Below are 16,914 nucleotides of genomic sequence, written 5' to 3' on the forward strand. Positions count from 1 at the left end.
CTGGGTATGGAAATGGTATCAAACCCGGGAGAAAAGCTACCAGAGGTATTTGATAACGTGCTCCTGACAAGGCCAGCTGGATGTCTGGGGTGATGCCAAACACTCACCACATGCCTCTTGCACACATACCCATTAAATATCTCAGCCCTGGCACCAGAGTAGTCAGCTGTGGGGACAAAAGTGAATTTATGGCTCTAAGGACCAAGCAAAGTGTACTGGTTAATTAGACACATAAACATGACGTGAGCACCAGCTCAGTTGATCCCATTTCCAAGGAGCTGTCAAAACACCATGTCTGACTCTTCTGTGACAACCAAGTAAGCATAACTAATTTAAAGATCTAAAAATCAGCAGAATGTGACCCAAAAGGTCAATTATAATGTGGAAAATTAGTTACAAGTGTTAAACATTTTATTTCTCCTCTTTTCTGTTAGAGCTGCCTAAAGAACCAAAAGGAATTGCTTTGAACTGTGGGGAAACCTCTCAAGGAAGGGGAAAATAGGCAGAGGAGATCCCTTCTTTAAGTCTCACCTGGTATCACAGTGATGGTTTTCAAGGCACGGAGGACACGGAAGGTCCTGAGAGCTGAAATGTTGCCCAGGTCCACGAACTCAGTGATATAGCTGCAGGAGAGGAGAGGAGAGGGATTCAAGGGCTCTGCCAGGCACCCACTCCCCTGTTTCTGAGCCCTTCTCTCCAGGGTCTCCCCAACCCAGGGTAGAGTAGCCAGACCTTCTGTCCTGCTCTAATCCCTTCAAACTCACGCCATGGAGATGACCATGAAGTCCAGCCAATTCCACGGGTCACGCAGGAATGTGAAGTCATCGATGCAGAAGCCTCTCGACAGTATCTTGATGAGGGATTCGAAGGTGTATATCCCAGTGAAGGTGTATCTGAAATGGGAATGGTGACTTGAGATGCCCATCAGTGTCCAAGGGCCAGCTCAGGATGAGCTTCTGTCCACCTTTACTGGTGGCACCATCCTGAGGAGCTGAGTTTGGGGGCTCATGGTCACGGACTGCTGGGTTCTCAGAATGTTTCAGCACTGGGGGAGGTTTTTGCCTAACATCATAAGACAAGATGGGACTTCTTGAGGTACCATCACCTTTGGTGACTGATCCCTCTGATCCCTGCAGATGTCCAACCCCACCGCACTCTGTTGAACCCTGCTGAGACCAGTCTGTGCAGAACCACAGCAGAAAATGCTGGATTTTCCCCTTCCCACCTGGGGGCTGGTTGTCCATGGTCCTTGTACTGCTGGATCTCTTCAGCCTGTCCAGATCATCACTGCTGACTCAACCCAACCTGCTCAGTGGTGGTCTCTCATCACAGGGACTCCACCAGGTTTTAGGCAGGTCTGAAACACTCCCACTCTTTGTAATGTTTAATGCAGAGTGCAGATGTCCTTTCTGGGATCGAGAGGGTCACCAGCATCTCCCAATGACACCTCTCCTCCTCTGCAGTGTCTGGAACCCAACACCCCTCTCTCAGCCTTGGCTGTGTCCTTCCTGAGGATGATCAGGGATTGCAGGAAGCAGGGACTTACTCCACGTTCTTGGACCATGCTGGGGGATTGCTTAGCGTCATAAACACACAGTTGGTTAAAATGGTGATCATGATGAACATACTGAATAATTTAAAACCCAGTCAAGGAGAAACACCTTGGAAGGGCTGGTTGCCTGAATTCCCACTCTTCCACATGGTTATGAAACCATCCATTCCCTGCTCTCTTGTCCTGGTTTACCCACCTTGTTCCATGGCATTGACTTGCTTCTTCTCCTGCAGTTCTCTCCAGGCTCAGGCCCCCTGAGCACATTTTGTGCTTGGTGTCCCCCCTGCTCCCATATCCATGATCCTGGGGCCCCTGCCCTCCCTTCCTGGGTCCTCGCTCCGTCACCTTGCATGATGCTGGATCTTCCTTATCCCTTCTTTTCACCTATGCTCCTTCTCATCTCATCACCCCTGGCTACATCCTTACCTTCCGTTGTCTGATCCTTCTGCTACGAGTCAAGCCATCCTTCCCTCTTTCTCCTCCTACCCTCCTGGGCCTTCCCAACCCCTAGCATCCACCAGAGCGTTCTGCTGGGGTCGACTTCCCCACCCATTATCCTGTGTCCCTCTACTTGCTTCTTGGGGATCGTCTCCTGTCCTTTCACCCTCTGATTGTCTCAAACCAAAATCCTCAGTACTGCCTAAGTTACCTCCTTCCCTGTACCCCAATGTCCTAGTTCCTCTGCTTCCCCCCTCCCAAAGCATCTTTTAAGCTCCCCAATTCACCCACTTCCCAGACATGACAGGATCTCCTGCCCTGTAAACATTTTACTTCCTATCCAAGGCCTCAAATGTCTTCCTAGGAAGCTCCACCACTTAAGTTTTTTCCCTTCTCCAGCCAAGACCAAGGTCTTTGGGATCCCACTCCTTGGGAAGGGACCAAAGCACTAGGATGGCTGGGCAGCGGGTCCTGGCCATGGTAGGGGCCAGCCCAGGAGATTTGCTCACCACACAATCACAAAACACTTCTCTCAGTCCTTTCCCAGGGCTGTTTTGACCTGGCAATGGAGCAGCATCACAGAGGACAAGGATATGAATGGATAAGCACTTTGATGGCTCCTCTGCGGATAGGATGGAAGGGCCCCAGCATGTAGAGGGCAGGGGTTGCTGAAAAGCGGAAGATGGACTTCCCTTTGTTGAGGACTATAAACGTCTAGTGGAGAAAGAGAGGAAGGAGATGGGTTAGCCCTTCTGGCACCCCTCCCAAGCCCACCCACAGAATCAAGTACTGTCCATTAGAGATGGCAAAAACACACTCTGTGTGTGTTTTGCAGTCTCAAAGGGCTTGGGACCTATGCCAAGGATAGAGGATCTGCTTTTGGAGGAGAAACAGTCACAAAAGTATGAGAAAAGGAAAATCACCAAGATGGGCTACTGATCAACCCTGGAATATGGGGAAAGGAGAGATCCATGCTTTGGTCGTTTTATTTTGGGCCTTATCATCAAATGCCAGGTCTACCCGTGGGCTAAGCCCTGCTACTCACCGTTCTATCTCTGTAGAAAGGGTCCAGGTCCGCCAAGAGGTGAGTTTCCGATGAAGCTCCAACGGTGGGGTCTTCCATAGATGAGGGGCAGGTTCTATCCCAGCATCTCCCAGGTCACTGCTGGGCTTGAGCTCCTCTTCCTCAGGCAGCTCTACATGCTGCCGCTTTATCTTGAGTGCCTCTGCCTCGGCGATGCACTTCTCGATGGCAGCGAGTGAGGCAGGTGTGAAGGGGCGGAGGTTCTCAGGGCCCGGGATGTACGGCAGGCCGGCCATCCTCTCATTCTGCTTCCAGGATGCCTGTGGCCAGCCTGTTGGGGAGGCAGTGGCTGAGAAGACAATGCCAGCTGATGTCATTTGGGGGCATTTTTACTCAGCCCTTGAGGCCAAGTAGTGGCAGGATCTCAGTAGGGCTTTGCAAATGGCTTTATTGTAGAAATATTGAATCGTAGAATGGTTTGGGTTGGAAAAGACCTCAAAGATCATCTAGTTCCAACCCCCTGCCATGGGTAGGGATAACTTACTCTGGATCAGGTTGCTCAAAGCCCCATCCAATCCGGCCTTGAACACCTCCAGGGATGGAGCAGTCACCACTGCTCTGGGCAACCTGGGCCAGGGCCTCCCCACCCTCACAGGAGAACATTTCTGCCTAAGATCTCATCTCAATCTCCCCTCTTTCAGCTGAAAACCATTCCTGTCATCCTGTCTCTGCACTCCCTGATCAAGAGGCCCTATTCTGAACTTGCAAGAGAGATTATCATGCATGGATCACTTGCAGATGGAGCACCACATGTAATCCTTCTCCTTCCGGATTCCCATTGAGCTTCTTCTCAAAGAGCACCAATGTGTTGGACATTCTCTAGGGCAGCACAAGAGCTGTGCGGCCAGTGTCCCTGGCACAAGCTGGCTGTTGTTAGACACGCAATTTCACTCTGTTGAGGTCGTTAAAGGAAATAAAATTCCTTTGGCATGCGCAGCACTGCTCCAGCTGTCTCCCCTTTGCAATACACAGCAAGGCATTGGAAGCTTTTCTCCTGCACCCAGTGCAAGCAACACGTGGTGCTCAAAGCAAGAGGTTCCTCAGCCAGAAGGGCTTGGTCCTACAAAGTCAGTGGCCATTTCGCAGCAACTGTCTGTAGGAAATGTGAGTAACCTGTGGTGCTGGATGGCTCTGCTCGCAAAAGGAAGGGGTTAAAGGATCATCTTGAGTCAAAAAGCAAGGCAAATAATGGGACTTTCTAATGTACAGACATCAGGATGTCTCCTCAGACAGGAACAGGATGGGCCATTGGAGAAGATAAGGGTGGCTCTACTGAGCAGCACGAGAAAACCAAAAAGTGATGGAGGGAGCAAAGCTGGGGAGAGGGCTGGTTTCACCTGGAGGGAACAGGGCTGCCATGTCCTTGAGCAAGGCTGAAACCCCTGGGATGAGGGGAGACCTCATCAACACTCTGCAAGGGGAGGAGAAGCAGCAGGCTCTGAGCTCTTCTCTCTAGACTGAGGGAATGCTAGGACTACACACCAGGGGAGGGTAGATTGGACATTAGGAGCAGGTTCTTCCCCCAGAGGGTGGTGGAGCACTGGAGCAGCTGCCTAGGGAAGCAGTCACAGCACTAAGCCAGAGACAATATTCCAGAAGCCTTTGGTCAACGCTCTCAGGCACACGGTGTGAATGTTGGGGCTGTCCTGTGCATGGACAGTAGTTGGACTCGATGATCATTGTGGGTCCCTTCCAATTCAGGACATTCTATGATTCTACGAAACCCCTGGCAAAGCCTTCCTAGGTATCAGAAGGGCTCTTGCTTTGAGTCACCTTTCCTCAGTATCGACCCAATATCTATTCAACCCTTAAACACCAGCTTGTGTCAAAGATGAGCCCGATATATCACAACACTCTTTCCCACTTTGCAGGGATACTGGGATCGATGCACTTCTCCCCCTTTCCAAAATGAGCGTCCCAGGGGGAAGCAGCGACTCCTCCACGCACCGAAACTTCATGCGAGGCTCCTGACCACCTGCTCCTGAAAAAGCTTTAAGGATCAATACTCCTCACAGCACCAGCCCTGGCATGCTGAGAGCTGGAAACCTTCAATCCTTTGTAATTTAGGAGATCTCAACATTTATAGCCTTGATAGGAAGAGAAATTCTGAGTGTATAATGGTATCAACATGTTTCTATGGTGATTATAAGACCAAGAGATAAAAACAGTGCAAAGGAAGGTATTGATTTTAACAAACTGGGTTTTAGAAACCATCCCACTCCCTTGCTGTCGCTGCTGGGTTGGATCTCACTGTGCACAATGGATTTTCTTCTGCCAGGGGTGGTCAATCTCCACAGCAGCACAGTATTGGGTGTCGGGGGGAGTGGCATTACTACTCACCCTCCATCACATCCAGCCTTAGGGATGAATAAGGCACCAGCCCCCAGCTACAACATTTCTTGGGCTGAGACCATCATTGCAGTGCTGAAACAGTTCTTACTTGGCTCCAGCACCAGGGTTTTGGTGCACGTTCAAAATGCAGCTGGCAGAGGCATGGGAGCAACTTGCTGGCTTTTTGGAACTGGGCAAAATTTAGAAAAATCAAGTGGAAAAGGATGTATTTTCATATTTAAACCTGTTTTAGAAGATGAAGAGTTTTGTCCTTGCTAAACAGGTTGCTCAGAGAAGTCATGGCTGCCCCATCCATGGAGATGTTCAAGGCCAGGTTGGATGGGGCTTGGAGCAACCAAATCCAGTGGGAGGCATCCCTGACTATGGCGGGGGGGTGGGGTGGGGGGTGGAACTGGGTGGGTTTAAAGTTGCTTTCACCCAAACCATTCTATGATTCAAGAGTCTGAACAAGTTTATATAGGATAAACTGAATCACATCACTTCAAAGTGGAGTCCAGCACTGCTCACAACCCCGCTTGTGGCCCAAGTTGCTGAAAAACAGAGCCTGAAGCAGCAGCTGCAGGGGAAGCAAAGCCCCATCTCACCACAGACCTACTGGACTTCAACGGTGAGACCTCACCAAAGCAAGAAAAGAGGATTTTTTGCCACTGCATGTCTCTGAGGGGCAGTGCCCACATCAGTGGTTCAGCAGGGGACCACCATTGCTGCTTCTTATCCAGAGTTATTCTGGATTCCCACCCACTTCACACTCTACTTAAACAGCTCTGAAAGCCTGCCCCTTTGCATTCCCTTGCTACCAGCAGCTTGAAGTTCAAGCAAAACCCACAGGGCCTGTGCTTGTTCACCTGTCACAACAGAGTTCCACTGGGGGCATTTCCACTGCGTGCACGGCTAAGCAGGACCCACAGCACCCATGGGTGCGCCATAATAATGGATCGAGATAGCCCTGAAGAGAAGTCTACTTGGGTGCTGGTGGATGAGAAGCTCAGCTGGCAATGTGTACTTGCAGCCCAGAAAGCCAACTGTGTCCTGGGCTGTATCTGAAGCAGTGGGATCAGCAGGGCGAGGACAGGGTTCTACCCCTCAGTTCTCTGCACTGATTCTTTTTGTACAATCATAGAATGTTGGATTTTTTTTTTTTTTTTTTTTTTTTTTTTAATGATTCTATGAAAACCACCAGCTCAGGTGTCACAGTAACAAAGGCGTTATTTAGCTTAGCTGGGAGTCCAAAACTTCATAGAATGGTTTGGGTTGGAAGGGACATCAAAGCCCATCCAGTTCCAACCCCCTGCCATGGGCAGGGACACCTCCCACTGGATGCAGTTGCTCCAAGCCCAATCCAGCCTGGCCTGGTACCCCTCCAGGGAGGACATCCATAACAAATTCGAGAAGGCAGCTCAGTAAATCGCACATCGGAGCTTAATACAGATGCTTAAAGCGAATAATTTCTTAGCAGGAAAGTTAATGGGGTAAGAGTCTGCCTTTAAGAAGTGATTCTGGTGGTACTCAGGTCCTGAGGAGATCTGGAGCAGAGCCCCATGGGACTGGAGGGGTGATTCGTGCCCAGGGCAGCACCTGTTGCTGCACCCAAACTGCTTTTACCTATCAGAGGCGCAAAAAGTTTAATCGCTGTTATTTATAGCAGCTGCTATAAATGTGCCAGGATGTGCCAAGCTGGGAGCAGAGGGGCTGTTCACCCCATCCTGGAGGGCTGTCCCAGTGTGAGCTGCTTTGCTTAGTGGTGGGACCCCACTGTCTGCCCCTCACTGGTGTAGGAATTGGGCTTACAGGGGGAAGGGGAGCTAAATCCAGCCTCCACAGAACCTGCATTTTGCTCATTGGTTGTTTCTCTTTCCGGAAGCAGAGATCAGACAGAGATGTTGATGGGCTGTGCTGTGTGGGACCTGCATGTAGGCTTAAGTCCTGATTCTGCTCCCTGGGGTCATTCCAGCATCTCTGGGTGGCCACAAAGTGGTCAGAGCAAGATCAGATGCTGCAAAAGCTGCCAAAAAAAGCCAAAAAGCATTTCCAGGCCTGGGGCAATATCCCCTTTGAGTATCCCCTGCTTAGACTTGGGTGATGCTGTGAGCCCTTATCATCTCCTCCTGCAGCTGCAAACTCCATCCATGCCTGGTGTGGCTGGGGCTGCTCTATCAGCAGCCGGATTTGCGTGGCACAGCGCGATGGGTTTAGCCGAGCAAGCAGAAGAGGAGACTTGGGCCAAATGCAGAGCTTGTGTTGCTCCTTCCCCTCCTGTGCTCACTCCTGCTGGGGGAGGAATGAGCAGAGTCATGGGGCTGCAGAAACCTGACTCCTGCAGTGATCGCTGGTGGCAGCTGGAGGCATGGCTACCTCCACTAGGACCAAAGGCTGGGTGTAGGGAGTGGGGACAGGGAACTGCTGGAAGTCTTGAGGAGCAGCATCCAGTGGGAGGCTCTGGGGAAGACATGCATGCAGCACCCTGTGAGCCAAAACCTTGGAGAGCAGTGTGCAGCTAAAGGGCTGGAGCCCTGCAGAGCAATGGCATGGCCTGTGTTACGGGCTTACCCTACCAGCTCTGCAAAAAACAGTTTGCAGGGAAATTGAGGCTGGCCAGACCAACAAGCTGCTGTGAGTCCTCAGGAGATGAATCATAGAATGGTATGGACTGGAAGGGACCTCAAAGCCCATCCAGTTCCAGCCCAGGCCACAGGCAGGGACACCTCCCACAGGATCCGGTTCCTCCAAGCCCCATCCAACCTGGCCTTGAACACCTCCAGGGATGGGGCAGCCACCACTGCTCTGGGCAACCTGGGCCAGGGCCTCCAAACCCACACAGGAAAACATTTCTTCCCAAGACCTCATCTCTATCTCCCTTCTTTTGGTTTAAAACCATTCCCCCTCATCCTGTCTCTGCACTCCCTGATCAGGTTCCCCTCTCCAGCTCTACTGGAGCCTCTTTCCATAGTGGAAGATGCTCTAAGGTCTCTCTGAAGCTTTCTCATCTCCAGGCTGAACAACCCCAGCTCTCTCAGCCTGTCCTCAGATGGGAGGTGCTCCAGCATTCGGGTCATCTCTGTTGCCTCCTCTGGACTCGCTCCAACACATTCACGTCCTTCCTGTGCTGAGGACTCCAGAACTGGACACACGGCTTCAGGTGGGGTCTCACCAGAGAGGAGCAGAGGGGCAGAATCCCCTCCCTCGCCCTGCTGGTCCCACTGCTTTGGATGCAGCACAGGATATGTTTGGCTTTCTGGGCTGTGAGCATATTGCCAGCTCACATCGAACTTGCTGCCTATGTCCAACACCTCGGCATGCCATGGGTGAGCAACTCACCTTCCAGTTTAGCACCATTGGCTACCAGCAGGGAGCAGGAAGCAGCTCCCTGCTCTTGGGTGCTTGGCCTTGACTTTGTTAGAAATTCAGTTTCCTCTGATATTTTTACTACTTTGAGGCCGCACCAATGAATCAGCCTCCAAAATAACAGGAGTGGTTTGGAAGCTACCAGAGTTGCTGTATACGTTCTGTATAATCGGGAGACCCATCCCATCTAGTTCCGGCACTTCATCCCTGCACAGAAAATAACCTCCCATTGGCTGAGGAAGAGGGGGCAGGACCTTCTTAGCTGCTGTGTGCAGATATGTGGCTGTGAGGGACACAGAGTGCCTGGTGGCCTACCCCCAATCTGCTGGGCTCAGCTCATCACAGGGGTTCTAGGGCTCTTCTCCTCTCTGGGAGAACTTCTGCAAAACTGGAGTTTGCCAAGCCCTCAGTTACCTCCAGCCTGGAAAATTCAGGGAGATTCACTTGTTCCCCCACCGTACTCAGGGCTGGATTAACAAAGATGGGTATGACTGGGGCATCTCAAGTGCAGACATGTGGCACTTGAGAGATCTCAGCTCTACAGATGTCCAGAACATGGAAGAGAGCAGTGTGACCCTCTGAGTATCTGCTGTGTTGCAGCAAGACCATCAAACATACCTTGAGGAGCTGCTCTCACCCATCAATCTGTAAACCTGCCCTCAAGATTCATCCTCTTAACAGGAGACGCTCTGTAAAGATCCCAGAAGAGACAGATGTGGACACAAGTCCAAGACAGAAAACAACCTGAATGGCCATCAGCAAGTGTAAAGCAGTTTCACTCACCAAGAACCAGCAGAGCCAGGTGATGCTCAGCCAAGCGCTCACAGTGCCCAGCCCAGGGGCACTGCAGCAGGGATTAGTGGGGAAACAAGGAGCTTGTGCTCCAAAGCCAACAAACAGTGAGCTGGCCTACAGGCTCATAGCTACAAGAAGTTAACGCCTGAGGAGATAAGCCAGCACCCAGCAACTCAGGAGCTCTAGAAACCAGATCCTGTTGCACACACAGCCTGAACCCAATCAACGTGCAGAGAAAACGCAGTTCCGCAGCACCACAGAACCTCCTGGGCCACACCACATCCAACCTAGCCAGCACCCAGAGGCTGACTGCACACAGGACAATCCATCCCTTGCTTATTTATCCCCATGAGAACACCCAGGGTGGGGCAGGATGGTGCAACAGGGACCAGCTGGAACTGCAGGATTTGGGGATGAGTCACAGGTCAGTGATAGGCTCTCAGTCACGTGCATCCCAAGCACTGTCGCAAACACCATTCAGTCTCTGCCTGCCCATTCCTGTCTCTCTCTCACCCAGGAGGTCCCCCAGGGATGTGCCACAGGTTTCATTCTCCCAGCTCTTCTGCATGCCCCATGAAGCCTGCCCCGTCAGCAGGTCCCCTTTCCACCCCTGCATGCATTAAATAGGTTTCAAAAAACCAAACCTGCATGGGCTAGGAGACCTGCTGTCAGGAGAACACATGTGTGGTTCAAACCCAGTCCAAGGGCACAGATACTCAGTGCAGTCAGGACAGCATTAATACATCCAAAGAGCTCAAGGAGCTTTATGGGTGGGATGATTAAATACCGGAGTCTTTCTTCTCTCTGCATTTCCCACCTCTGTACACCAGCCAATCAGCCTCAATGATGGGACCAAGAGGAAAAGGAGAAGCACGGCCAAATCCTGGCATTGCATGTGACAGTCAGAGGGACCCCAAACGGCTCCAAACCCGATGCAGTGTGTGCTGATGTCAGCCCTGTGCTGCAGCAGTGGTGCCATCCACTGCCACGGGATTTGTTTGAGCTTCAGGATATTTCTGTTTTCCTTGTGATGCTTGAGTGTATGGGGTGACACAGTGCTCTGTTGTAGAGTTTGATGTCTGCAGAAATAAAACCTTCTCGCATGGCCCTAGGGATGTCACATCTTGATTTCCTACAGTATTTTCATCATACAGTCATGGAATCATGGAATGGTTTGGGCCAGAAGTAACCTCAAAGCCCATCCAGTCCCACCCCCTGCCATGGGCAGGGACACCTCCCACTGGATCCGGTTGCTCCAAGCCCCATCCAACCTGGCCTTGAACCCCTCCAGGGATGGGGCAGCCACCACTGCTCTGGGCAACCTGGGCCAGGGCCTCCCCACCTGAACAGAGAACATTTCTGCCTAAGATCTCATCTCAATCTCCCTTCTTTCAGCTGAAAACTGTTCCCCTCATCCTGTCTTGGCACTCCCTGATCAAGAGCCCCTCCCCAGCTTTCCTGCAGCCCCTTTCAGCCCTGGAACTTACTCTAAGGGCTTCCTGAAGACTTTTCTTCTCCAGGCTGAATAAAGAAACTTTGTTATTAACCATAAACCCACTCTGCTTTCAGGCTACCCTTTTCTAGTGGCAGCTGGTGCAAAGTTTTCAGGAAAAGAAAATAACATCAATAAAAAAAAATTGTTACCTCAATCCATCTCCTTCTCTACTTTATGAGCGTGGTGGGCTCAGAAGACTTAAACAGTGAGAAGAAAAGTAATTTTCCAGCATTATCCTCTGAATTCCTGAGTTGCCTCAAGCATTCAGCTGGGAAGTCCCAGGGGTGTGCGGTTCAAACCCCAGCCCGTCTCCTGTGCCAGCCTGGCGAGCACCGCTGGCTTCCCTCAACGCCACGTCCCTCCCATGCCGGCTCCTGTCAACCGCCGTGGATTTCACCCTACTCTCTGTCTTTTACTCCTTTGCCTGAAGCGTGGCCCAAGCCAACTGCACTGCAGGAATGCCGGATGCTTCCAAGCAGGCACCGCCATTCTGGGGAGCTGCGTGAAACTATGCTGCCTCCAATCTGCTCGATGCCGAGCAAAAAGGATGGTCTGTTGAAAGCCCTTGGAAAACAGAGTTGGAGCAAGTCCAGCGCTGATGGATGCCTTTCCCCAGCCAGACCCAGGAGACTGAGGTCACTGCATCGAGTTCATGCTCTTCAGGGTACCATCGTGGGTCATAGAATCATTAAGGTTGGAAAAGACCTCTAAGCTTATCCAGTCCAGCCCCACCGTGCCTACTAAATTATGTCCTGAAGTGCCACGTCTACATGTTCTTTGAACTCCTCCAGGGATAGAGACTCCACCACACCCCTGGACAGTCTGGTCCAGCGCTTCACCGCTCTTTTGCTAAAGATTTTTTTTCCTAATATCCAACCTAAACTTCCCCTGGCACAGCTTAAGGCCATAAACTTGATGCCATGGTCCCCTAAGTTGATCCAGAGCAGCCAACGCCACTCGCTGTGTGTCACCCTCAGCAACAGTGACTCTGCTATGGTTCTGTGGGCCAAATGCACACATGCGCGTGTGATTTTAAGCACACATTGAATGAGTTCCCTTCTTGGAAGCAGCCAACCTAGCCTTGTAGTACACTTCGGGACAAGGACCCCCACCAACTAGCGGTGGACTTACATGGAGAAGGGGAAGGACATGATGCACAATTCCCTGTTTCATAGCAGCACTTTCAGTGGGCCCCCAGCCACAATGGGTGCTCTGCACGTGCCAAGTAAGATGCTGCTGAGATGCAGCTGAGCCCGTGTCATCACTGGCTTCCTTTGGAGAGCCAAATCCTTCATGTTGAAGATCATAGAATCATGTCCATTACTGAACCAGATCTCTGAGAAGATGCGTAAGACACCAGCCTTCCTCTGGGACGTAAACCACTGACACTCAGCACGCGTGCCCTGCAGAGGTGCCTCCGCTCCTGCTGTTGGCATCATAAGCAGTGCGGAAATGAACAATCTGCTCATTGTTCTTGACCTTAATTTACTCCCATGCCAGCACTTCAATGCGTGTTTGCCTACAGCCGTATCAAGGGTACCTTGATGTGCTTGAAGGTGGGGGTGACAAACATAGGCTGGAATCTGTGAAGTCCTCAGATGTTCTCCTGGGCCACAGATGGAAATAGGAGGTTGCAACATCCTGCAGCAACGTGCTAACCTCCTCCTGCTATAACGAGGGGATGCAGAAGGGGGTACCACATCATCCCCACTGCCTTCCCATCCTGCAATTCTTACTGACCCCTGAGAGGGGATTGCTGGAAAGGCAACACCAGGGCGGGTGATTGCTTGGGTTTATTTTGGCTACTGTGGAGGCTCAGGCAGGTGGGGAAGAGTTAAAGCAGGGACCTTGCGCTTGCACACTGCCCACTGCCTGCACTGTGGTGTCATCCAACTCCTCCCTGCCAGCGGCTCTCATGTCAGACTTGGAAAAGATCTGAGCGGTGCTGTGAAATCAGCAAGGGGACGGTGTGGGGGAAGGGAGGATGGTGTGGGGCTGTAACGACCTGCTGCTCCCCAGGGGATCCCCCAGAGTTGGAGGGTATGAGGTGCAGTGATACAGTCACCTCCAAGGGAGGCCCCAGCAGCTCCCATAGCGATCGCCAACGAGTGGTGCTGGGAGCAGGTTGCAGACCTGATGCTCACACGGGACTCGCAATAACAATGCCCCTGCAGTATCCCAGGGCTGAAGGATGCCTGTTTTTCTGAGATGAGTACCCCAATACCCTGTAGCAGATACCGTGCAACCAGAACCAACGTGGGGCACCTGGAGCCATCACAGCCCTTCCCAAGACCAGCTCCAGGTGCTGAGTCCCACACCTCCACTCTTGCCCTCCAGCTCCTGAGGAACTTCATTCAGATCCCCTTGGATTTGGATACAGGGGACTTGGAGATGAGATATTCCCCAGGGCTGTAGAGATAACCAAGGAGGGACGCAGCTGGACAGACAGACAGACGCAGAGGCTGAGCACCCTGCCCAGCACCTCCAGAGCTATAACTGGGATCTTTGCATTTGTAACACCCCAGAGGACCCACCACATTCCCCTCTCCACATAAATGACCTCATTAGTCTGACTTGTTGAACACCAGTGATGTTGGACAGCTTTCCCACCCCCAAATACGTTGAACTTCCGTGAGTGGAGACGGAGCCCATGTGGCTCCACAGGGCGCTGAATAATGCACCGGATCCTCATGCACACACAGAAAATAGAAAACACTATTTAAATATTAGCACAGCCAAGCGAAGGAAGGACTGACTCTGTGTTCTTTGATGAGTTCCTGTAAATATACCCTTATTCCCCTGGAATTGTTGTAAGCAAGGACTAGAGGACACAGCTCCAGTGCTCACAACATCAATCCATCAGCTACGTGTGCAGAATCTCTCCTGTATAAGAAGAGTATTGAGATGTCCCACTGTGGCCAGGATTTTATGGAATTGTTGCCCCATTGATATCCGCTGTTAAACGTTTCGCACGCCTGGGCTGAACCCTTGCATCTCTACCAGCAGCGGTGTGGGCAGGGAAAGAAGTGCTTAACCACAAACCTCTCTGCAACTCAGCACCAGCGTGATCTGTTGCTCTTGCAAGAGATGGGGGGACCAGAGCGGCTGATTACCTCCAGACAGACCCCAAAATGGCCCTGGGGTACACAGCAGTTCTTTCATATGCAAAGAGTGATGGGAGCTTTGTACAGCCCTGTGTACCCACCGCCTGGCCAGGTAAGAGCTGTCTTGGGGCACTTAGCACCCCAAAACCGAGCAGAATCCCACCTTGGCCTGTCTCTCGACTGCCCATGGGGGGATCCAAGCCCTGAACCCCACACCGAGCTCACTCTGCCCTCCCAGCACCCTAAAGCTGTTGGCTGGAAGCGTGCACCCCACGGCCTCTGCGTGCAGATGGGGGAAACGATGGCTCCCACCTCCTTGTTCCCACCGTCAAAGCCGTTTTGCCAAAACACAGGGGTCCTACCTTCTCCCTCCTCCCCATGGGATCCCTCCCTGCTCCCCCATGGAGGACAGGGACTCTGCAGCGACAGGCGCCTTCCTGAAAGGAGACACTGCAAAGCACCCCACAGACCTTTCCTGCAACCTTGGTTTGGCCAAGTTGATGTTTATATTTAGATCTCCAGGAGAAGAAGCCGGGAGAAAGAAAGGCGACTTGTGACTTTTAAGCCCTGCGTGAAGCTCCCTTCCTCCCTCTGGGAAGGTGGCTCAGAAACAGGTTGCCCGTCACATCCCCCACCATCCTCTGCCATCCCAGCAGCAAGTCCAGGGCCACTGAGAGCCCTGTGGCTGCTGACACCTGCAGCCCCACATCCTGCCTGTGCCTTTGCAGGGATTTTCTCCCCTTGTCCCAGGCTGTTTTCCATGCAGGGGCGTCTAAACAGGTACATGCAGGTACCTACAGCCCTAAACACCAACCCAGCGAGCACGGGGACTACCCTGCTGCCATCCACCTCCAGCATACAGATGGCAAATCCCCTGTTGTTGCTTGTACTGCTCTGGGCACTGCAAGAATGACAAGCCCAGGGACATTCAAGACCCTGTAGACCCTGCCCCGTGGCTTGGCATCATCCCAGGTCTGAAATCAGTACTTACTGTTGTGTAGAGAGAGTGAATTCCCAAGGAGAGACCTTTTAGGGCCAGAATTTCCCTCTCCTTCGACTCCTGGAGGCTTTGGCTCAGTGAATGCCTGTTGGCAGAGCAGCTGCTGCTGCTGTCAGATGGTCATGAGTGAAACCTGAGGACATGCGGGGTCCTTCAGGTAGCCTCGGCCATGTCTCAGCTGTGGCATTCGTCCCCCGCCGCGCCAATCATGGGGCTGGTGGCGCCTGCAACCCCCGCGGCTGCATCGCCCAGCGCTTCCAGGGTCCTGTGTGCATGGACCCCCCCCCCTGCACTACGTTGACCCTGGCCATGCCCTGAGTCTGGAATTTTGGCCACCCAAGGCATTATGGTAGTGGAGCAGGGTGTCCCAGATGTTGAGATGGCTTCAGGCTGGCTGTGGCACCAAATGGGAGGTGGGGAGATGGGAAGGGGCCCCAGCCAGCACCTCCTCGTCTCTCTCCCCCAGAAGTGACATGCAGTTGGAAAGAGCAGCAGGACAACTGCAAGGGCGGTGAGGGGAGCCAGTGCCAACCCCACTGCCAACATCATCTCTTTGGGAATGTTATTCCAATTGTGCAGCACTCAGCACTGACCACAACTCCTCTTCTTGCTCGGAAGTGAGAGGCATCTGCCATTTTTCCTTCATTCCTCCTTGCCTGCCCTCCACTGCTGCCTAGGAGGAGCCAGGAGCCATCTGATGGCCAGGATGGCCACCTTGCAGGGTCACCTTGCTTTCACACTGGAGTGTCTCACCCTGTTTCTCTTGCCACATGCCCTGACCGAGCGGAACCTCATGTGTCTGAACCAGACCAGGTGGCATGGGATGGTGAAACAGGGAGGCTTGTTGTGTGGTTGTCTTCCCTCTTCTCCTTGTTTTGGGTGCTCTTTGCATGCTCTCAGGCTATGCTGTGTCCTCAGCAAACACCCAGGGTGTGTCAGGGTGCCAAGCTTGCAGGACTTACCCCTTTTGGGGTGCACAGGGCTGTGCTGGGAGTGGACAAACCACACCAGCACTCAGCCTGGTCAGAAAGGACTCATCATTTCTGCAGCACTGCCAGCTCTGTGCAAATCTTCTGCTGCTTGTCTAGTCTCAAAATACCCTGTAGCAACTTTCCCAGGCTGGCGTAGGCTTTATTGGAGCTGAAGCCCCTGCCCTCCCCAGCCAGGCATTTCTCACTGGCTCATTCCCATGGCATTTTGCCTTTCCCTGCCTCCAGCCCCTCACCCGTGGGGCTCCTTGTCCTCGCAGGCATGACATGCAGTCAATAAAAATAGAGCCGAGACCGCAAATCTGAGCACCCAGAGAGCTGGGAACTGAAGTTTCTTGGCTCAATTCTGCTTTTTAGTCAATAATTTTCCTTTTTTTTATGTTCAAATCTGTGTAAATACAGCAGCCTAGGAGATTGTCTTTAAGTCTCGGGGAGAGGTTGTGTAGTATGGGACAGAGGATTCACTCCACACAGGAGATGCTGACTGTGTGCTTTGGGAAGCATGACTTTGATTTCTTCAACTAAGAACCATCCCCAGGGCTCTTTTTGGTGACTTGGAGCCCAAGCTGTGCTCAGAGTGTCTAATGCCAAGGGAAGGAGGGAGTGAAAAGCCCTGTGTTAGCTCCCAGGGAATTGCTACAACCAGTGCAGACAGCGCTGGGAGCTCAGCAGCAAAGCAACAGCCCATACCTGTGGTCAAAAAGCATCTCCTGTGTGCCCAGCAGTTGGTGGTTTCAGCTGGAAATGAGCTCAGGGACAGGGA

The 16,914-nt window shown here is 52.2% G+C and overlaps 1 protein-coding gene across 1 annotated transcript in view; it reads right to left on the reverse strand.

Moving 5' to 3' along the window:
- SCN4A (sodium voltage-gated channel alpha subunit 4) overlaps positions 1–15,929 on the reverse strand; it is a 51,073-nt gene extending 35,144 nt beyond the window's left edge. The window contains 7 exon segments of the mRNA XM_054088610.1: positions 532–623; positions 765–893; positions 1,547–1,634; positions 2,584–2,704; positions 3,036–3,074; positions 3,077–3,345; positions 15,154–15,929. Coding sequence (XP_053944585.1) covers positions 532–623; positions 765–893; positions 1,547–1,634; positions 2,584–2,704; positions 3,036–3,074; positions 3,077–3,310 — 703 coding nt within the window. The 5' untranslated portion in view covers positions 3,311–3,345; positions 15,154–15,929.
- Between the last annotated feature and the right edge of the window lie 985 nt (positions 15,930–16,914).

The sequence above is a fragment of the Cuculus canorus genome, chromosome 25 (genome assembly GCF_017976375.1).
Source record: "Cuculus canorus isolate bCucCan1 chromosome 25, bCucCan1.pri, whole genome shotgun sequence".
Lineage (NCBI taxonomy): Eukaryota > Metazoa > Chordata > Aves > Cuculiformes > Cuculidae > Cuculus > Cuculus canorus.